The sequence below is a fragment of the Candoia aspera genome, chromosome 17 (assembly GCF_035149785.1).
Source record: "Candoia aspera isolate rCanAsp1 chromosome 17, rCanAsp1.hap2, whole genome shotgun sequence".
Lineage (NCBI taxonomy): Eukaryota > Metazoa > Chordata > Lepidosauria > Squamata > Boidae > Candoia > Candoia aspera.
The window spans coordinates 12,501-33,861 of NC_086169.1; the positions used below are offsets into that span (position 1 = coordinate 12,501).

The 21,361-nt window shown below is 52.4% G+C and overlaps 2 protein-coding genes across 4 annotated transcripts; one reads left to right on the top strand and one right to left on the bottom strand.

The window, feature by feature from the left end:
• Positions 1-2,956: 2,956 nt before the first annotated feature.
• On the top strand, positions 2,957-6,929 carry LOC134506541 (B box and SPRY domain-containing protein-like). Its single transcript, XM_063316771.1, has 4 exons — positions 2,957-3,136; positions 4,323-4,426; positions 5,402-5,632; positions 6,584-6,929. The coding sequence occupies exons 1-4, from the start codon at positions 2,959-2,961 to the stop codon at positions 6,608-6,610; spliced, it is 540 nt and encodes a 179-aa protein (XP_063172841.1). The 5' UTR covers positions 2,957-2,958; the 3' UTR covers positions 6,611-6,929.
• Positions 6,930-7,801: 872 nt separating this feature from the next.
• Positions 7,802-20,967, bottom strand: PRPF3 (pre-mRNA processing factor 3). Of its 3 annotated transcripts, XM_063317104.1 has the most exons (17): positions 20,850-20,967; positions 20,198-20,368; positions 19,559-19,689; positions 14,965-15,111; positions 14,182-14,265; positions 13,585-13,805; positions 13,440-13,487; positions 12,661-12,967; positions 12,194-12,360; positions 11,618-11,700; positions 11,156-11,299; positions 10,970-11,069; positions 10,408-10,521; positions 10,188-10,306; positions 9,819-9,902; positions 9,251-9,312; positions 7,802-8,525 (listed from the first exon to the last, which is right to left on the bottom strand). In XM_063317104.1, the coding sequence occupies exons 2-17, from the start codon at positions 20,340-20,342 to the stop codon at positions 8,379-8,381; spliced, it is 2,103 nt and encodes a 700-aa protein (XP_063173174.1). In that variant the 5' UTR covers positions 20,343-20,368; positions 20,850-20,967; the 3' UTR covers positions 7,802-8,378. The 3 variants fall into 3 exon arrangements, with proteins under 3 accessions (XP_063173174.1, XP_063173176.1, XP_063173175.1); XM_063317106.1 differs by lacking the exons at positions 20,198-20,368; positions 20,850-20,967 and adding an exon at positions 16,820-16,916 and having other exon boundaries at positions 19,559-19,690; XM_063317105.1 differs by lacking the exons at positions 20,198-20,368; positions 20,850-20,967 and adding an exon at positions 16,816-16,916 and having other exon boundaries at positions 19,559-19,690.
• Positions 20,968-21,361: the final 394 nt, after the last annotated feature.

A 21,361-nucleotide genomic window follows, 5' to 3' on the forward strand; every position in this document is an offset into this window, starting at 1 on the left:
TAGTGGCTCAATGAAGTACTGCAGGCTATATTGGGAACATAGGGCAATATAATGAAATAGATGGGAAATACTGCCCCTAGTGGCTCAATGACATACTGCAGGTTCTATAGGGAACATAGGGCAATATAATGAAATATATAGGAAACACTGCCCCCTAGTGGCTCAATGACATACTGCAGGTTCTATAGGGAACATAGGGCAATATAATGAAATAGATGGGAAATACTGCCCCTAGTGGCTCAAGGCCATACTGCAGGCTCTATAGGGAACATAGGGCAATATAATGAAATAGATGGGAAATACCGCCCCTAGTGGCTCAATGAGGTACTGCAGGTTGTATAGGGAACATAGCGCAATATAATGAAATACATGGGAAATATTGACCCCTAATGGGTCAATGAAGTACTGCATGCTCTATAGGGTACATAGGGCAATGTAATGAAATATGAAGGAAATACTGCCCCTAGTGGCTCAGTGAGGTACTGCAGGTTATATAGGGAACATAGGGCAATATAATGAATCATATAGGAAATACTGATCCCTAGTGGCTCAATGAGGTACTGCAGGCTCTATAGGGAACATAGGGCTATATAATGAAATACATGGTTAATACTGCCCCCTAGTGGCTCATTGATGTGCTGAAGGCTCTATAGGGAATAGAGAATAATATAATGGGACCCAAGGGAGGAAGACACAGGCAGCTATGGTTTGGGAATGGCCCCTGAACTCGTACACCGTGTGGCCCGTCTGCCGGAGGTCCCAGAGCTGGAAGGCAGCGTGAAGCTACTGAGCGTACCTGCGGCAAAACCCCCTTTGTTTCCCTTCCCTCCCCAGCCACAGGACATGTTCTCGTCACTACAAAGGGCACGCACAGCAAACCTTCCCATCCCTTTGACCTAGGAGGGAAAGCCGCGTTTGGATCCAAACCTGAAACAGACTAAACAAAGAGGTGCTTGGACCCAAGGGTTAGCTACCTCCCTATGCGACTCAGGGCTCCTGCCTTCCTCCCCCTGCATGTAGCTCAGGCTACAAATTAAATGGACCCTTCAATCTCATGGCAATAACTGCAACAGCAAACTAGAACTTCCACATTTAAACCTACTTCTGAGTAATTTGCTGGGGAACAGCAAAAATAATAGCCCTCCAAAATGCTTCCTGTTGGCTTCCAAACAGGGTCTAGATGGGGAAAGTCTACATCTGACCCGGTGTCATGTTCCCCGTTGCAAGGCATTTGTGCATCACAACGGGGAACATGCACATTAGGTAAGAGGAGGGGATAAGCATAATCCCTTAATCACTCACATATCCCCCAAGCACCCATATCCAGAAGGGAATCACAAACATAATACAAAAGCCCCTAGACCAGAACTGGCACCCATCAAGAGATAGGGGGAACGCCTTCCCATTTCCCAAGGGGATGCACTCACTTATCCCTCAAGCACCCATATCCATAGAGGAATCTCCAACACAATGGGAGCGCCTTTCAGACCGGACTCAACACCCATCAGAGGATCGGGGGAATGCCATCCCATTTTCCCAGGGCACGCACCTGGTCCGGACGAAGGCAAGGAGACAAAGGAGATCGCCAGAATCGCCCATCAGCTGACGCATCACAGTCCCAAGCACCCATCCGGTTCTGGCTCGAGGGTGAGAAGCACAACGTCCGCCACCAAAGTATAAACAGGACACCCTGTCAACACATAAGGATTCCCGTCTTTTTCTTTGCACGCACTCCGTTCTAATAAAGCCAGAAATCCTTAGACCTTCTAAGTGAGTCTGTGTTTTATTTAGAGCGTGGCCACCCTGACACCCGGCTGGTGCTGTTCTTCCGAGTGGCCTGCCTTGCAAAGACGCGGCAGGTATCTGCTTGGAAGTAGTGCAGCTCTGCAAAAACTGGACTTCCTTTTCCTGAGATCCACCTACCTAATTGTTTTATCCTCTGTTGTTTGGACAACATAAGGAAGGCTATCCAGCTTGTTTCTGCATTTGCTAGGTGGCCAGCCCCGCCACCCACCCCCTCTAACCCTCACTCCAAACCTCTTATCCAGGGCACCTCCCCGGATTTCTTTTTTATGAACCCTAAAGCAGTCCACCCCATCTTCACCCCCAGAGCTTTTAGGCAGGGGAGAGCAGAGCTAAAGAAAGGCAAGGGTAGCAACGCGCATGGCTGGAAAGGCAGTGAGGGGACCGGCTCGCCTGCTCCTCTGACCCCCCAAACCTCCAAAAGGGCCTCGACTCTCTACCCAAGGAACTAGGCCAGAACAGCCCGGAAATCCCCCGGAAAGAGCTTCCCCGCAGCTTCAGCCCTTTGCGCCAAGGCTGGGGACGAAAACCGACTCCACACCCGACTCCCTTCCTCGGCGGGACGGGCGTCCGAGAGCTCCGTGGCCCCTTCCCAGCACAGAGGCAGCGCTGCTCAGAAGGGCACCCTCAACCACGGGAGGCAATCTGAGGCCGGCGGGCTGAGGCTCCTGCCGCGCTCACCGGGCGGCTGCTCTCTTCGCGCAGCTTGCCCGCTGGGACGTGACCGGACAGCCTTACTTCGCCCGGCGGAAGCCCTCGAGGCGGCCGAGCTTTGCAGCGCCCCGACTGAGCTCCCCGCCCCGCTGCACCTGCTCGGGGCCAGCAGGATCGCGCCAACAGGGAAAGATGCCGAATAGGCAGAGGACAAACACCCCCGGAAAGCGCGAAACAGCTCGCAAGCCAGCCGCGCCCAGAGACACGCTTACGGTTGCACACGCCGCCCCACTCCCCGGCCTCCGAATCGTCCCCAGGCCGCGACCAGGCGAGGACTGGCCTCCGACGCAGGTAGACTGCCCCGCCGCGCAGAGGCTCTGGGCGGAGCCGCGGCATGCGCCGGCGCCGGAGGCCATACCGGGGAAGGGCAGCTCCCCGCGCGGCCCGCCCACCTGAGCAGCAGGTGCCTCGGCCCGTCCTGCCGTCCCACTCCCCGCCGCCATGACCCAGCGCCCCGGAGCAGAGGAGCCGCCGGGCCGCCCGGCCTGTCCGGAGCACGGCCTGGACGTGTGCTGGTTCTGCTGCAGCGAGCGGCGGCCGGTGTGCGCCCAGTGCCCGGGCCAGGGCGGCTGCCGAGGCCACCGAGTGCGCCCGCTCGCCGAGGAAGCGGCCGAGCGGCGGGTGAGCATGCGCGCGGGGGGAGGGGGCGCCCCACCGGCTGCTTAGAGCGCCAGATTCAGAACTGGTTTTTACAGACGCGCGGCGCTCCCGGTTCCCCTCCCGAGCAGAGGCGCTGCAGGCAGCAGCCCCGACTGAGCTCCCCGCCCCGCTGCACCTGCTCGGGGCCAGCAGGATCGCGCCAACAGGGAAAGATGCCGAATAGGCAGAGGACAAACACCCCCGGAAAGCGCGAAACAGCTCGCAAGCCGGCCGCGCCCAGAGACACGCTTACGGTTGCACACGCCGCCCCACTCCCCGGCCTCCGAATCGTCCCCAGGCCGCGACCAGGCGAGGACTGGCCTCCGACGCAGGTAGACTGCCCCGCCGCGCAGAGGCTCTGGGCGGAGCCGCGGCATGCGCCGGCGCCGGAGGCCGTACCGGGGAAGGGCGGCTCCCCGCGCGGCCCGCCCACCTGAGCAGCAGGTGCCTCGGCCCGTCCTGCCGTCCCACTCCCCGCCGCCATGACCCAGCGCCCCGGAGCAGAGGAGCCGCCGGGCCGCCCGGCCTGTCCGGAGCACAGCCTGGACGTGTGCTGGTTCTGCTGCAGCGAGCGGCGGCCGGTGTGCGCCCAGTGCCCGGGCCAGGGCAGCTGCCGAGGCCACCGAGTGCGCCCGCTCGCCGAGGAAGCGGCCGAGCGGCGGGTGAGCATGCGCGCGGGGGGAGGGGGCGCCCCACCGGCTGCTTAGAGCGCCAGATTCAGAACTGGTTTTTACAGACGCGCGGCGCTTCCGGTTCCCCTCCCGAGCAGAGGCGCTGCAGGCAGCAATTCGAAGGGAGAAGCGCTTTCCTGCCAGCCGGGATTTCAGAAGTTAGCCACCCGATTCTGAAGGAAGGTTACTCTTGTAAAAGATACTGCAATCGAGAGGTCCTCTGGCCATGTACAGAGGGAATCTTGCCGTACCCGGCGACCTTCCCCCTTCCCTCCCCGAAGTATTTCTGGGGAAATCGGCTTTCCCACCCCTTCCTGCCTTTAAAGCAGAACCGCTCCGGGCCACTCATCCCAGTCTAGCCGCCCGCGCAGCTCCTTCCTGGAAGGAGGAAGTCTCCCCGAACCCCAGGCCTGTTTGGTGCCAACTCCGCTTTGCAGGGCCCGACAGTCTGTCCTTCTTGCCGACCCTGAAAGGGCCCGTGGCGTCTGTCTGTGTTTCACAACCAAATCGTGGACCACTGTGAAAGGGTTCAACTGCAGAGTGCTTCCATCGCCAGATTTGTGGCAGAGGTCCTGCCAGAAAAGAAACAGCACGTTGTGGTAATTATGCAGTCTTGGAATCCTTGGGCAGGGACACTGAACCGCCCCCCGAAAAAACCAAGGATCTAATCCAGTAGCTAGCTTTGGAGTAGCACTCCAAGGCCTGTAGCTGTAGCTGGTAATTCAACTCCATACTAATTGAACTTCAGCCTTTGGTCAACCGTCCAGAGTACAGGAGCATGGCTTAAAAAAAGGGGCATCTCCTTGAACAGCACTCCCCGTGAAGGAGGGGGAGGGTGACCCACTTCCTGCACATTCCCCCAGCCCCACCCCACCCCCATGGCTTCAAGAGCAGCCCAGGGGCTGCTGGAGGTTCTGCCTGGCACAGCAGCCATTTCTGCCTCACCGGTTAGTGCTTAAGTGGTTAAGGTTCTGGGCTAGAAACCAGGAAACAGTGAGTTCTAGTCCCACCTTAGGCATGAAAGCTGGCTGGGTGACCCTGGGCCAGTCACTCTCTCTCAGCCCAACTTGGTGCAATGTAGACTAGCCTCCTCATGGTGCACGCCGGGCAACGTGACTTGTCACAGCTAAATAGTCTACACATCTGGCTGCTGGACCTCACAAGGATTTCCCAGCAAGAAAAGCAGCATGAACACCAAACTGCTATGCCATATGAGTAAAAAAAAAAAAAAAAAATTAATGCTTTAGACACAAGGGCATGGGGGGGGGATAAAGAGAGCCAAATTTACTCCTCTAAAATGGGGACCAGCAGCAGTGCTGATCCCCTCCCTGTAGCCCATGATCAGAGGGAACCAGGAATGCGGACCTCATGGCATTTGCATAAAGTCCTTCTGAGAGGCTCACACAAGACAGAACGCAGACCGTCCCGTGCAACTGCAAATTTTTGCAGAGTGCCATGGAGGGCACTGCAGTCACAGGGCTTTCCGGGATGGGGAGTGCTTGCAGTCAGGCAGGCAACAGAGAGCAGTGAGCTCTGACGGTCCCTGAGTGATCTTGTCTCTTCTGCTTGCCCAGAGCACGGCCAGCAAAGCTCGAGAGGGCCTCATCCGGCGCCTGAACTTCATCAGGCAGGTATGCGACAGCGAGGAGCAGCGGCTGCTGGAAGCGGCCCAGACCGAGGAGGAGCGGGCCCAGCAAAGCATCCTGACCCAGGAGGTCCACTGGAGGGAGTCGCTGCAGAAACTGGATGCCCTCCGGTCCTATCTGGTGGCCGTGATCACGGCCACCAACGACTGCAGCCTCGTGGTATGTGGGAGGATGCAGTGAGGCCAGTCTAGCAACACCGAGGCGGAGACTGGGGGGGGGGGTGAGGGGGGTCTGCACCAAATGGAGAGGCCTGGTTTACAAGGCTGGAGGCCTGCAGCTGTGGCCTTCCTCCCAAGAGCTTGGGGCACTGACAGCGCACTCCTCAGCTGCACAACCGTCATTGAGGAAGCTTTTTGCCAAAATTCTCCCCAGTCCTAGTTTAACACCTTCACCAGGACCCTGTGCTGGCATCTCTCACGGGACAGGCTGCTCTGGAGCATCCCTAATAAATTAGCATCAATTGTGACAAGACAGGAATAGCACCAACGCACTCAAGCTCCCCATAGTGCAGCAATGACAACAGCACTAAAGGCCAAACTATGAATGTGGTCATTCCAGGTTAAGGGACAGGAGGTGGGCTGTGCCAAAGCCCAGTGCCCCTGTCTGCTAGTCCAGCACCAACCCCGATTTGCTCGGTTGCTTTCAGCACCTGGTGTTAGGGTTGGAAGTTGGCTGATTCTGCTAGCGCCAAGATATTTTGCTTCCTTTTGGCACTGTGTGATCTACAAGCATGGTCCTTCCAGATGTATCGCTTGGCTTGGGGCCAGGGTGAGGGGCAAATCTAGTGCATTGTGGCATATGCAACAGACCATGGTTCAAGCAGCCCATGGCTCAACTCGGCATGTGGCCACTGCAGGGCCAGGGTAGAAGCATCGCTTCTACCATGGCCTCAACTGCTTGCCCACAACGCACACCATGCTCTCCTCTGGAAGTTGCTGTGACTGGGAGAGCCAAAATTGGGCTGTTGTCAAAGCTGCAGTGCAGTCACAGTCCAGGTTTCTTTCACTTCACCCGCAATTGTGCTATTTGTCTAAATGCTAGGACGTGGTGATGTATTCTCCAGGTGCATGGCACCCTCACTTGTACCTCCTCTCTCTCTTTCGTGCCCAGCAAGCGGAGGAGATCTCCCTGAGGTGAGGACTGGAACAGGTGGCTCCTCGGTTTCAGCGGCTGTCAAGTTCCCTTCAACCTGGCTGCCCTCTGCAGAGGCTTCAGGTCCTCCTCAACAAACCTGAGGCTAAGACGCTCTTCCCCAAAAACCGGCGCAGGCAGCCTGCACCCTAGCTCTGGCTGGGAGCAGTTGATCTCAGTCCTCCACAAAGCTCCCTTTTAAAAGCAACCAAATTTGTCACCTCCCGGGGGTGAATAACGTATCTCCTCCTATGCCCACCATAATGCCGCACGTGCTTTACGCCTGAGCTTAAAAAAGGGTCCCTGTGTGTGCACACACATGCGTGGAGGTGTCCCAAGTGCCAAGCTGGCTGGTTTCCCTGCCAGAGAGGCAGTCATGCGATTGGGGAATGTACACACCCTCTTGCGCTAAGTCACATAACAATGTTCTTGCCGAGAATAATAAAACATGGTGTGTTCCCTGACCCTAACCCTTACCACCAAGCTGGCCCAACCTAAACAGGAACCTCTGGAGGAGCACTCCTGCTGGGTAGAGAGGAAACAGAGGACAAGAAAAAGGTGGCCACGCTGGGAGGGTCGTTCGGAGGGGAGTTGGCAGGAAGCAGCAAACACCCATGTAGAGAGGGCCAGAGAAGGCTAATGGAAGCTGCTGTCCGTTAAGGGAGGATACTTTGGGGGTTCGCTTGAGAGTTAACACAATCCTGGGGGTTTGTGGGGAGGGGTCATTGTCAGCACATTGCCCTCCCTTTTTTTTTTTTACACTAAATCAATTCCTTTCCCCAACTGTATATTTTAAGTGCAAAACGTAAGTACGTTTCTTATCTTTTTAAGTTTTTCTTTTCTGGAATTCAGTTGGGGAAACTAAATTATTACAACAAAAACATTTCTCTTTCCTCTTTCCCTTCCCATCTCCCAATTACCATTTGACCTACACAGGACCAGTGGTCTCTGAAAACTATCCTGCCAGATTCTTCTGCAGCAATCCCTAATAAGTGGGGAAAGGCTCCACTCCCCAGGAAGTTGTGAGTTGATCAGCTTTTAAGATGCAATTACATGAGAGAGGAAAATTCTACATTTGAGCGTTCTTACTACTGTGCTCCACATTTATGTCCAACCTGGGAAGCTGAACTGCTACCATTTCTTTAACATAAACAGCAAGCAGGCTGTCCAATATAGCAGACAAGGAAACAGAGCAGGTTCTTTTGAAGGTCTTACAAAAACAATTTTATTATGTAAATGTAGGATGTGGGCTAAATCCCCAGCTCCTAACCTGCTGTACAATTTTCCCAGGGCTACAAACTGCACTCTCCCGCCCACCAGAATTTGTGACTTAGTGCTGCTCTTCTCTCCCCTCTCTTCGTGGGGGTCCCTTTGCTCACTGACTAGCTCCAAACAAACCTAGAGAACTGGGAAAAAACAAAATAAACAAGAGGGCTATATAGCTTTAGGGCAGAAGGCTTCAGGAGAGAAGATGGTGTGATAAATGACTTCAGTTGCTTCTTAACAGTTTTAAGGTGAGTTCTTCCAGACAGTGTGGCAGGAAAGTTTAGAGAGCGCAATTTAAGATCCATAAATAGTTTCAGTCCAAAGCCAAAAAATTAAATCAAACCCTCTGTTGTTTGGATCTGAAAAATATTTCCTTTAATTATATGCATCGTACTGTGAGGAACTTGAGGGAAAGAAGGGGAGGGGGCTCCAAGTCTAACATTTCTGCTCAGTTCTTCCTTTTTACGTCAAACATCACAAATATGAGAAAGGGCTCCAGAAAAGGCCATCAGTCTGTGGATTCTAGGACTGACTCGCTCAAAGCCAGGTCCCAATAATGCTCAGTGCTGTGTTTTTTAAAATGCTCCCGTGCCATGTTTTCAGTGGGACACTGCTTGAATTTCATCTCACCAAAGCTCCGCTCCTTCGCCGTGCCCTAAAAAGGCAGAGAGAGGGTGAAAGGGGGGGTTCAGAGCATGCCAACATATCAAGGGTTGTACTTAGTAGGAGAGGCGGGACAGCCAGTTTGGTCTAGTGGGTAAGGTTCTGGGCTAGAAACCAGGAGTCTGTGAGTTGTAGTCCTGCCTTAGGCATGAAAGCTGGCTGGGTGACCTTGGCCCAGTCGCTTTCTCTCAGCCCAACCCGGTGCAAAGTAGACTAGCCTCCTCATGATGCACCCCAGGCAATGTGACTTGTCATGGCTAAATAGTCTACACATCTGGCTGCTGGACCTCACAAGGGTTTCTCAGCAAGAAAAAGGCAGCACGAACACCGAACTGCTATGCCATACGATTAAAAAAAAGGAGAGGCCCTCTAAGCCATACACTGATTGGAGGCTAACAACGCAATAAGTTCTCCTTTCCTTACCCATGGCTTACTGGTCAAGCTCCAATGGGTTGATTGCACACAACATGCTTAATAAACCATGGTTTACAAGCCACAGGTAGCTGAAGTAACCATTCAGAGTAATTCCAGAAGTGGGAGATGTCAAACATCAAAGAGAGACTGAGGCACTCTGAACAAATAACTCAACAGAGCACCCACACTTAGATTCTTGTACGTATTTCTCACTGTCCTGTCTCTAAGGGGCATGATAAAAAGCAGGACTTTCTTAGTGTGATTGAGAACCACCGCCCCAGTTAGACCAGAGACATTACTCACCTCCCAAACCAGGGAACATTTGTTGGTTTTTTTCACAGATTCTTCGTCAGATTCGTCGTCATCTGTAAGAAAAATAAATTGTTTAGGGTGTAAGAATGGGAAAACAACTGAAGATAAGGAGAATCCATGTATAAAATGGGTCTGTCTATTCAAAAGTACATTCAAGATCAGTCATCAGTCAGATCAGAAACACCCTTTATTCAAACGGATGGTGAGAATTCTGTTAGGGTTACAAAAGGGCAGAATCCGAACAGCTGCAAGCTCACATACACATGGAAAAGAAGTGAACTTTTTGTAACAGCAAAGGAATTCTTCACAAGGCAGTTTCCCTTCAGGTGTCCCAACTTCCTTTAAGTTTCTAAGTTTCAGCACCAAATCTATGTAATGTAAAGAACGTAAATCAGCCCCAAAATAGGAAAGGTGCATCTTCTTGTGGAGATTTATTTTTATAGTTCACCATTTTTTATTTGAACTACTAGGTCCACAGTCAATCGCTTTTCTTTATTTAATCACTTTTTAATTACCATTTCCAGGCTGGGCCCAGAGCAGCAGAAATGCACTTTCTTACCATCTCCCTTTGCGTTCGACGTCTGCTCATCCCATTTTATTCGATGTAACATGAGCCGCTTGAATTTCTTCTGTGCTTTGGGACCTTGGAAGAAACGCAGAAAAGGCAGACTGATAGCCAGCATTATCACAAGCCATTAAGCACAACTTCACAAACACAAGAACCGGAAGGAGGACAGAACTCCTCACTCTTAAGAAAGCTCTAACCCCAACCTGGCCTCCCCTCCCCCACTCCAGTGGGGCTCTTGCCAAAGCTTCCAGAAGAGTTTGGAACGAGGCAGGGCCACACATCGCCCAGGCCTGCTGGAAGTTTTAGCGCCTTAGAAATGCACAGCATGACAGAACCCAAACTGCTCATTCATCCCCTTACCTCCTTCTACCACCACCACATTGACGTCTTTGTGTAAAACCACAACCCCGGTTAAGTACAACTGGCCAGCATTGGCTTCAATTTTGAATTTCTTTGCCGGATTACCTAGATTCCGGACTCTGGGGGAAAAGAGAAAGGAACAGATCAGGTCACGCCAGGGGAGAGGAGGTGGAGACAGAGCAGGCAAGTTATGTTCCTTTACTTTGGGAAAGACACTCACCTGTAAACAGCTATGTGAACTCCCTGCGAAATATCCTCCTTAAGCTTTTTCACCTTCTTTGCTTTCCTCTGTTCCACCGTCAGCTTCCGTGCAGCATTTGCCTCTTCGTGAGCTCTGTAAGTACATCAGTGCAGTGCATCTAAGGAATCTGCAGGGATGCCACAGCTAATGGCCAGCTCCTGGTTCTGCAAGATGCCCCCCTCCCACAAATTACTGCCCAGGTTGCCCAAGGCAAAGATCTGTAGCAAGAACGTAATACATTTACTGCATTCATATTCCCACCCGTCCTTCAGTTCAGTTTCCCCAGTGTACTGTCTTCCATATTTCTAACCCCTTCTTCCAACAAATGGTCTCAAAGGTTCTTACTGTTAACAGAAGATACAAGGGAATTGCGTATGTGGTAAAAGACGGTTAAGAGTTCTACCCCCTAATCAGCTTCAGCATACACCAAAAGCATCTGGGAAGAACCCAACCAGATGCTCCCCCAGAATCCCCGACCACTAGGAGGGCGGGAACTACAGGAGTGACAGCAAAGGCCGCGAGGAAGGGACATCAGCCATACTTCTGCCTCTTTGCCATCTGTGCTCGGACGTGGGCTTCTACTTTGGTCGGGTCCTGAACGGCTTCCGTACCCAAAACTCGCATCAGGTTTGAGATTCTAACTGCAGAGGGAGAAGAAGCAACAACAGGATTCGCCACAGTCAATCCAGCAGCTCCTCTCCCCCTCAGGCTGCCCTGAGGATCCTACCTTTTGGCTCCGGGGGTGGCATCAGGCCGAGCCGCACTTTCTCCTGCAGCTCCTTCTGAGCTTCCCGGCGAGTCTGGCGACGAAGTTTCTTCTGCTCCTTTTTGGTCAGATAGACCCCAAGGGTCACCGGCATGTCACTGTCCACTGTAGAGGGGGAGTAAGACACATTATTCCCATTTGGCATCTTCCCCCCAAGAAAGTCAACGATTTGGATGGCTTTCCTTGGAACTTTCTGGGGGCTTCAGGAGACCCACCAACTGCCCCCAAGGCTTCCACTCACCAGAAACCCTCAGCTGCGTGACATGTGCTTCCGCAGAGAAGCAAGGACTCGGAAGGGCCCTTCCCCCTTCCAAATGGAGTCAGCAGACAATCGCCTGCATACTGAGGGAGGGGGCAGCCACCAACTCCATTTTCAAGAAATACTGCTGCCTCCGGCACTTAGAGAGAGAATCAGGCTGTTACCTGGAGGGTTTAGTTGAGCTGGATGCTCCACCAAGTTCGTGATGCCAAAATAGTCCTCCCTTTTAAGCAGATCAGTGGCTTTTCTAAAAAGGAAAGAAGGACCACCCAATTAGCAATGTCAGCTCAAGGCCATCCCCTTCCAGCCATTTCAAATCATCGGTTGCCCTGTCCACACTCAGCCTAGTTTGGGCACAAGACAGCCTTTCCTGGTGTACCACGCAAAACAAAGACACACGGCAAGCTTCAATAGACAACAAAAGAAAGGTAGAGCTTCAGAGAGCAAATCCCTCTTTGTCTCCCTGGCATCTGATCCTGCTCTTTGCCTCTCCTCCTCCTAGAAAGTGCGGGGATTTGCCATCTTTCAGCGTGCTCATCAGCTCTGACCCTGAGGAGGCGCCTGGACAACAGCACCCATCATCTGCTGAAGGAGTGGAATCGTCTGGACCAGAGGCACAGGGAACTCTGCTGTGGAACTGGGCTGGCATCTGGGAGGAAAGCCACTCCACAGTTCTAAGAGGCCCTGCACCAACTCGGAGCCCTGGCCATTCTTTCACAGAGCGCCTCTAAGCCACTTACACATCCATGCCGTTGGGGATGATGTAGGAGTCCCACCACTCCACCTCGGGAATGTCCCCTTCTTTCACCTCCTTCTTGGGAGTAATGAGGGCCAATTTGGTCGAGGTATGAATTCCCGTCTTCTTGGCAGCTTGTGAGATTTCTGCCTGGAGTTTTTCTAACTGGGCCTGGTGACAAGAGAGACCTTTTCAAGGTCTGCTTGAGGTCCCATTCCCTTGGAGAAGGCTTCCAGGAGGAGAGAGACCCTGGGCATCATCAGACTGACAAAGGGCTGCCCGTGCAATTGCCAAAGGCGCCCCGACAAGGCATCTTTCAGCGCTTGGGGAGAAAATGCTCTGTTTAGGCTGCATCTCAACAGCCCGTCCCTGCTTGGCAGCTTATTCCTTAGGCAACTTGAGGAGGACCCCGTCCCAACGGGTGGGCAGTGGGCCGGCGACCCACGGTCCCTCCCCTCCGTAGTGCCCTACCTTCGTCCGCAACCGCTGGGCTATTTTTTCAAACTTGCCCTTGTCGTGGAACCTGAAAGTCCTCTTTGGCCGCTGAGCCGGGGCGACGGAGACGCGGGGGTCAAAATAGGTGTTGGACTCCATATCCTCTGAGGGCTTCTCCTTCAGCTGCTGCTTGAACTGCTCCCTCTTCACAGCCCGGATGTTGGCCTTGAGAGTCGGCATGCGGTGGGTCAACTCCACCTCCTTGCCTGTGGCGTCCACCGTGCGGCCTTGCTCGTCCAGAATCAGGGGCGTTGGTTTGCTCTGGTCCTTCAGCTCCACCTTCCTGGGCCAAGACATCCCCAGCACAGCTTCGGTTATCGCACAGCTCTCCTGTAGCAACCTGAGTACGCTGCACATGGGCAATTCAGAAGCCACCAGACCCAGGAACACTACCCAACTTTCTGAAACAGCCCACCTGTGGGGCTCCACAGCCAGTGCAGGGAAACCCAAGTCTCACACGCTCCGGGGCAGAGAGGGGAAGCAGCCCCACTGGGCGCTGCCACAGGCCCTCCTGCTCTCAGCAGATGATCATACACCTTAAGTTCACTGCCAAGCCTTCAAGGCCTTCTCTGGACCAGCCCCCCTGGCCCAGCACCCCCAGGGGAGGAAGCCACAGCTAGCAACTCCAGGGGAGGTGGTGGCTGGGAGCCACGGGAAGCGTAGTCCCACCCCCCCGGAGGGGCCTGGCCAGGGTAGGCTGCTCGTACATTTCTCGCAGCACGCTTGCCGAGGACGGTTGGCCACCGCTCGCTTACCGTGAATACGGTGATTGGACATTGCTGCCCATGTGACGCATTTCTGCCCTATGAGAACAAATCATTCAGTTGAGTCTTGTCAGCTCCCGCCGGCAGGCCCACAATTCACAGACCCACACACTCAGCGGCGTGTCCCCATACTCACGGCGGTGCGATCCCCATGGCGTGCAGGTTGGCCAGTCCCACCATGTTAGTGTTCCCGATCAGCCCAGGTTTCAACGCCAGCTGAGCCTGGATCCGGGCCTGCAACTCTGCCGCCTTCCGGGCCTTCTCGATGGCGTCGTTCATGAAGGTGGCTGCCTGCGAGGGCTGTATGGTGTTGCCAATCGGGAGGCGCTCAGGCGGAGCAGTCGCCGGAGCTTTAGGCTGAGGCAAAGAGAAGTTAAAAACGGTTTATGGAGCTGGTTACGAGTTAGGGTTGGAGGCAGGGAGGGGAAGAACCAGGAGACCAGGTTAAGAAATGGAGGAACTCTCTTTCTGCACCCCAAAGATGTTGTGGAAGGTTCACCTGAAATCCGTGGCCCTGGGCGCTGAAATGACACGCACAGCCCCATTCCCCACATCTGCCACAAAAGCATGGCAAGCACTCCACCCGCAACACTGCCTGCCTCTTTGCGTAATGGGAAACCGTTACAGGAATGCTCTTCCAGTAGAAACTGCTCCTGGGATTTCAGGAGGGTTAGGGTTAGGGGAGAGGCCAGATTTCACATTGGAAATTCTGGCCTAAGAGCTGAGGCACTACCTGGGGGGCCGGGGAGCTGATGAAGCTCAGCTGCTTCTTCCTTTCCTCAATCTGCCGCGTTGCCGCTTCCATCATTTGCTTGATCTGAACGAAGGGGAAAACAAGGTAAGCGACTTTGGTGTAGTTCCTCTTTAGCACGATGTCCCTTTATCATTCTAAACCCATCCTTGGCTCTTTTGCACTAGACTCCAAATCCCATGTATCCATAGCAGCTACGCAACGCTACTTCCCTGTAAGCATATCTGAGCATCTCTCCCAGCTGTCTGATTACGTGCGCCGTGAGAGCCTCCATCCACTCAAGAGAACAGCCTGAGATTCTCAAGACCACTCCATGAGGACCTCCACGCAGCTTACAGACCTCTGGCCTATAGATTTCAAGATGGGGTCTTCTTTCTGGTAACTTTCTGGTTGTGGAATCGTCAAAAATGTCAAGCAAGCCAAAACCACGGTTAATTAAGCAAAAAAAGGAACTTGACTTCAGTGGGCTTTTATTGTGACTCATTTGATTACTGCAGTTTCAGGTTTTCCCCTTCCTTTGCTGTTAAATCTTCTGTTTAAAGATCCTTTCTAATACTTTAAACTGCCAAGCAGCAGCACCGTTTTAATGTACTGCTGAGGACACTTGTTAAGGGCAGAAAAGCCCTCCAGAAAAGATACTACAAATACTTTAAAACCTCTTGCTCCAAAAAAAACCCTAAGGACATAGAGCAACGGTGGTCAGTCACACTGGGATTAAAATGCAGATCACACCAGGAATCATCCTGATATGCAATGGCAGCAAACCTGAAGCTTGGTCAGCATCCCTGGGCTTTCCGTCGGTGGGCCAGGGATGACCTCGGGCTCTTCCTCCACCTCCTCAAAGCGGGGGATGCGCCGTTTCTTGACTCCTGAGGACTCCTTAGAAATCTCTGAGTCATCACCAAACACATCCTAATGAGCGGAACAGAGCAAAAGGGCTCTAGCGGGGATCACCAGAAAAGCCTCGAAGTACATCTCAAAAACATAGATTGACAACAATTGGCATAGGCACACTTTCAAGAACACAAAGTTGTCAGGCTAACCCTAATCCTCCGCATCTGCTGCTGGAAATACACAGCAGCTTCTCAAGAGAAGAACAGAGTGCCCGGAAAACTCAGGGTCTCTTACGAAATTCTAATTATAGTCAAATCTCCATGTCTGGGAAGGATGGCCCCTAAGAAAGGCATGGCAACTCCCAGTCGGCCTCCAGTTGCCTTCGAGCCTCTGATGCAAGCAGGAAGATATTCACACAGGCAGCACCACCCAGAAGAGTTTTAGGTCCGTTCTTTGCCAAATGCAGCTGCCGGTCTCGTTCCATTGCAATGAAGGCATTTGAGCTGATGCACCCAATGAAGTCTCATGTTCCACATTGCTCTGAAACCCACATTTCCTCTAAGGGATTGGATGTGATTTTGCTCCCACCCACCATACCTGCACACTGACACCATGAGAAACCGGCCCCCTAAAACAGGATCTGAATGGGCGGCTGCGCCAGGTCTTTCTGGGGTTACCCCACTGTTGGAACCCCACCTATCCCGCTCTAGCCCGGTTGGTGGTCACATAACACAGCTGGCCTGGCAGTTGGGGAAGGCTGCACTGAACGTTAGAATGCAAATGAAACAGGTACTTTATAGAATTTGGAAACATTATACTGTTTTTACTTTATAGAAGTAGAGCTCTAGGAGGAAAGCAGTCCTTGCACAGTCAGATACAGGGAAGAGATTGCACACCTGAAGCTATTTTGCCCATCTTGATTGAAAAAAACAAATGTAAACTATATAAATGATTTATATACTCTATGTAGTTTATATAATTTATATAGAAGTTTTTAACCAGCTTAATCTGCTAAACAGACCAGAATGACAGAATTTCCAACTTGCAGTACTTGTCAATCCTTTAGGACAAAAGATTAGTTCTTCTGTAAGAGGCTAAGACACAACACTCCATTCACAGCTTCTTCGAAGACAAAAAAAGGGCAGAGATAAAGCTGCAGGGGAAAGGTGCACCCTCCCCCAAACATGACTCCCATCCCCCGCACAGCCAATGGTAAGGGATTCTGGGATAGGCAGGGAGGCTGGAGAGCAAGATGTTCCCGGATCAGAAAGATACCAAAAAAAAAGTACACACAATGGTAACTGCAGAAATTTTTTTCAGAGAGCAGCCTTAACCTTTAATCCCTAAAACACATTGTATCTGATACATTTGGTCCCTCAAAGTGTATTGGAACCCACAGCAAGCATGGAGAAAAAGTGATCTCTCAAAACATATTACTGACAAGCAGAAGCAGAATTGGGCTAATTCTTGCACAGGGATTTTATCTGCAGTGAAAACACTCCTGGGAAGAAGTAAGCTTTATGCAAATCAGCATATCCTCAGCCCCTGACTGGCAGATTGAATATAAATAAAAGCAAAAGGAAAGGGGCAACTCAAATAATCAACAAAAATATTCCAGGGAGAAGCTGAAGAATGAAGCTTGGTCCAGATTATACAGGCTCAATCCTTCTCCACTTTTGTGGAAGGAGACGCTGGAGAAGAATGCCACAGACTGGAAGATATGCCCCAGTCATGGCATACAGCTGCTATTCAGTCACAAAGAGAAACAAAACATGTGCATACCAACCATCTGCAAGCGACAGCTGAACATCCTTCTTCGCTATTTTGGGTCATACTTTACAGGGACAGTTCCTCATCCAAAACCAGGGCACATCGTGACACACCTACAAGTTCAAGAGAAAAGGGCTTGCCCATAGTATGAAGAGTGTAAACCACCGCAGTTTAGTCCTGAACTTCCCCCTCAGTGAGTTAGCTCCCTGCGAGATAAGCCCAGTTGAAAGGAAGAAACAGTCATTTTGCTACAGAAGCAATGCAGTGGATTCTTGAGGACTGGTCTTACTCCCGGGGCTTTTAAGAAAAGATGCCGGAGCACCCTTGGAAGAAAATAGCAATGTTTGGGGCAGGTGGGTGGGATGAAAATTAATCTTGCAACTGAAGCCCGCTTGTGGAGAAGTCTACGATGCTTTTGCCCTGGATGTCAGTAATTTAAACAAACTGATCTGGTTCTCTCGGTCAGTCAATGGGTTCAGAACAACCCACTGGCAAGTGTTTCTGACTCTGTTGTTTAACAAGAGTTGCAACAAAGATCTTTTCCTTTCCCTATTCAATTGCTTAAATGAAGAGAGGGGTGATGGGAGGGCCCAAAGTTAGTGAACGGCGTTCTAAGCTAATCTCTTGCCTGGGATAAGAAAAGGGCGAGAGAACTTTTCAGTTTGCTGGCGTTTATAAGACGATGGGGGAGCATTTAAGGCTCTGGAGGAAGAGATGCTGGGCTTCTCTGAACAGGCTGGCCAAGAATGAATCATGGGGTTCAGTAAGTAGTCTGGCCCTGCCCAGCTGACTCTGCCCCCCACCCCATTCTATTTGCCCATGGATCCCACGTGCAGATCTTTGGAGTAATAATTCAAAATAAAGCAAGTGCCTCAAGACACCTTCCCACCTGGATCTCAGGTGATAACCACTCTCTACCACAGAGTGGCATTCCCATTCTAATCCTAGACTGGCTGGATTCTCCAGAAGCAGGGAGATTTTTTGGACAGTTTGTTACCCTTTGAATAGGAAGATGTTACATTTGGAATGAAAGATTACAAAGTATGATGGGCAGGAAAAGGAATTGCCCACTCTAGCCTATTCTCAGGGGCCTTACTTAATTTCCTGGTGCTCAGAAATACAATTATAATGAAAAAGTAGTAGCTTGGCACAGCAGAAAGTGTGCAAGGAAAACAGTCTCAAGATTCTGCTACTGCTTCTGCTACTGTAAAGCACGTGACTGGCCAGTGCCAAGGAAAGGCAGTATGAGGCCCCAAATGTCAGAAGACTAGAGTATTTTCTCATTTTGGAGCCCGATCTTCTGGGATTGGAAAATAATTCATTCTATAAAGTACTATACCTTCCGCATGGCCTCAAGAAAAAGCGAAGGAGGAAAACAGGAAAAATCCAAAGGCGTTAAAAGACATTAACCCATCGATACGAAATCCACTAGTGTAACAACTAAGAAGATATTGCAGAGTATGCAAAAAGGGAAGAGGAAACACAGAGACAGGCTGGATATAAATCTCAGGCTACCCACAGCTCACTAAGGAATATTGCCTTGCAGCTACTTCCCTGTGCCGCCCCAACCCAGATGTTCAAGACAGCTTGAAGAAGGGGCTTTTTCAAGCTAAGCAGCAGCTCCTGAATCAACCATGACAAGATGTGCTGACAGTAATCCTATGAGATGGCCTTAAGAAAGGGGTTGGATAAATTCCTGGCAAAGCAGCAGCTCCTTCTGGGGCACTCTACTGTGCAATATCAGCTGCAGAGGCAGAACAGGAGAGCAGTTCTCCTCTTACTCCGGGGTGACCTGAAAACCTGAAAAGACCTGGCTGGCTACCAAAGGAGAGTATCAACCAAGTGCACCTTCAGTCTGATCCAAATAACTGTGGTCCTTACAGAGCGAAGCACAAGTGCACTGCTTCCAGTTCTTCTCAGCCTGCAATTCAGTCCAAAGCAACCAAAATTGTAGCACCCGAAGTCATTTTGAAAGGTGGAATATGACCATCTATCGCAGACGTTTTGAGGAACTATCCTCACCAAGTTTGACCGCTGGCTATACTAGCTGTGGGTGATGGGAGTTGTCATCCAAAACGTCTTAAATGCCTACCAATCTACCCACAATTCCAGAGTCCCTGGACCACCAGCACAAGTAACTCCTTTCTCACACATCCCATCCATGTGGTCTCCTGCAACAATTTGGGACCAGTAAAATCAGCAGTCAGTCCAGAGCAGCTTCTGTATCTTACAGGTATAGACATTTGCCAGCTTTCTGTGCATCTGTCCTGAGAAACGAACACTCAGACACCACTTTAACGTTTTCTGTTGCGTTTATGTGCTTTAATCTGTTATTAGATTTTTTTTGTCTGTACACCCCACAAGGACCTAGATGAATGGTATTCCAAAACTCAAATAAATAACTTCCAGCTAAGGCCAAGTTTCCTCAGCAACCTTGAGCTATCCTGATTTTGCCTCTATTGCAAATCAGTTTCATACAACGGCAACAACAAGATACTCCAAAGCTGCCATAACCATCACCATAAGATTTCTGATGGTTTCAGGTTACAGAATTAAGGGGAAGAGCAGTCAGAATACAGGAAGATCTCTAAGGAAATAGACACAAGGGGCATTTTTTTTTTCTCTTGAACTTTTAGGCACTGCAGCACATGGCCCTCTCTGGAAGAATAAAACATCATGAAGCAATATTGCCAGTTCCTGACAATTGCCCTGCCTGGGTAAGAAGGTAGCAAAAGCAAGCAAGAGTTCAGCTCACCTTTAACTCTCTCTTCCGATTTCGGTCACTGTTGGACTTGGAGTGTCGAGAGCTTCGCCCTTCCTCAACTGCTTCAAAGAGCTTATCAACAAACCGCAACGTGGAGTCATCCAGGAAGGGCTTGAGATGATCTGGGAAAGGAAGAGAGAGAAAGAGAACTACAGTAAGGCAGCTCAAAGGATACCACCTCAATCAATCTGTCATCATGGACCATGAACAGTGCGTTTCCTGAAACTAACTACTCCTTTTCCCAGCTCATTCCAATTACCTAAAAGGAAAAATAACTCAAGGCAATTAAACTCTTTCACAACCACCACAACTTTCTCTCAGATAAGGACAGTCCAACCATACTACCATTTTTCCAGTGGAGATTGGTGGCTAACGCACGGGAACGGCATTCAGAAGGGAGGACGCCCCGTGACTCAGTGGTCCATCCCTGCAGCGCAAGCATTAGCGCCCAGGCTCCATCCAGTTAGAAGGTCAAGACTAATGATGGCAGCTCAGAGCAGAAGAGTTTGCTGTGCAAACCAGGTCTGACCACATCGCCTGTTCGTCTAGGCTCCCAGGGATTAGAGTCAGCAGAGGAGCAGAAAAGAATGGCTTCCCAGTGTCCAAAGGCTCCCCCCCCCCAAGACCTACCAGCGGCTTTCTTCTTATCCATTCCTTTCCCAACACAGTTCAATGCAGCAGTAACCACGGTGGGTTCAGAGAAGCCGAGGACCCGCTTCACCGTCTTCTCAACCCATGGCTTTAACTCATCCAGCTCCCTCTTCGAGAGCGCCATCTCTGAAAGAATCCGGCTTGGCTTGCCTGAAAGGGAAGACGGCCATCGCTGCAAGCACTTGAACCCCGAGGGGGAAAGGAAAGGCCCCTCAAGGCAGCTCTTCCTCTGGTCCTGCCTACGAGGCCGTATCTCTCGTCCGCGCTTTGAAGCTGACGGAGGCCAGGATGTTGGCAGTCCCTGGTCCGCGGAAAGTCGGCCTCTCCCCGTCCCCACATGCCCCCACGCGAGCAGCCGGCGCGGAACCGAGCCGCTGGCAGGCGCGCGCCCCGCAGCGCTTGGGAGAAAGCCACGGCCGCGTCAGAGGAGCCCAGCCGCCAACAGAGCCACAGCGGACCCCCGAACCCCAATGGTCGAGACCCCCGCCCCGCCCGCCGCAAGCAGGGCCACCTCTGGCCGCACCCGCCGCCTGACCGGGACCCGGCCGAGGGCCTCTTTCCCCACAAGGCAGGCCGCGCCCTTCCCTTCCGCCCGGGGTACCGGGAGTCGGCGGCGACGGCGGCTCCTCACCGGCGGCCCGGCGGCCTCCCTCCGCGGCTGGGAAGGAGAAGGCCGCGGGTCTCGCGGCGGACGGAGGCGGAACGTCGGCTGAGGCGGCGCGCGGAGCGGAAGCGGAAGCGGAAGCGGAAATGGACCTGACCAGCAAGTCAGCCCGCGCCCGCCTCCGGCCTGGGGGCGGGACTTCCTGGCAGCCGCCGCCTGAGCCATAGCCGCCCTGACGGCCCACGGCCAGCAGGGGGCGGCCGTGGCCGCGGCTGCTGCTTGAGCGCAGTTCTTGCCTGCTGCGACTGCGCCGAGCCAGGCCGGGCGGACGGCCGCTCCCCAGGAAGTTCGGTGGGCGCGCAACCGGGCAGGGCTTGCGGCCTCAGCGCGGAAATCGCTGGGAAGGGGCACGGGCTAGGATCCTCCTCGCTGCTCCCTAAGCAAGGCGGGTGCCCGAAGGGGGAGGCGTTCCCGTCCCCCCAACTCTCGGAGGCCGATGCTTCCCCCCCTCCGCCCGTTCAGCAGGGGGGCTAAATAGC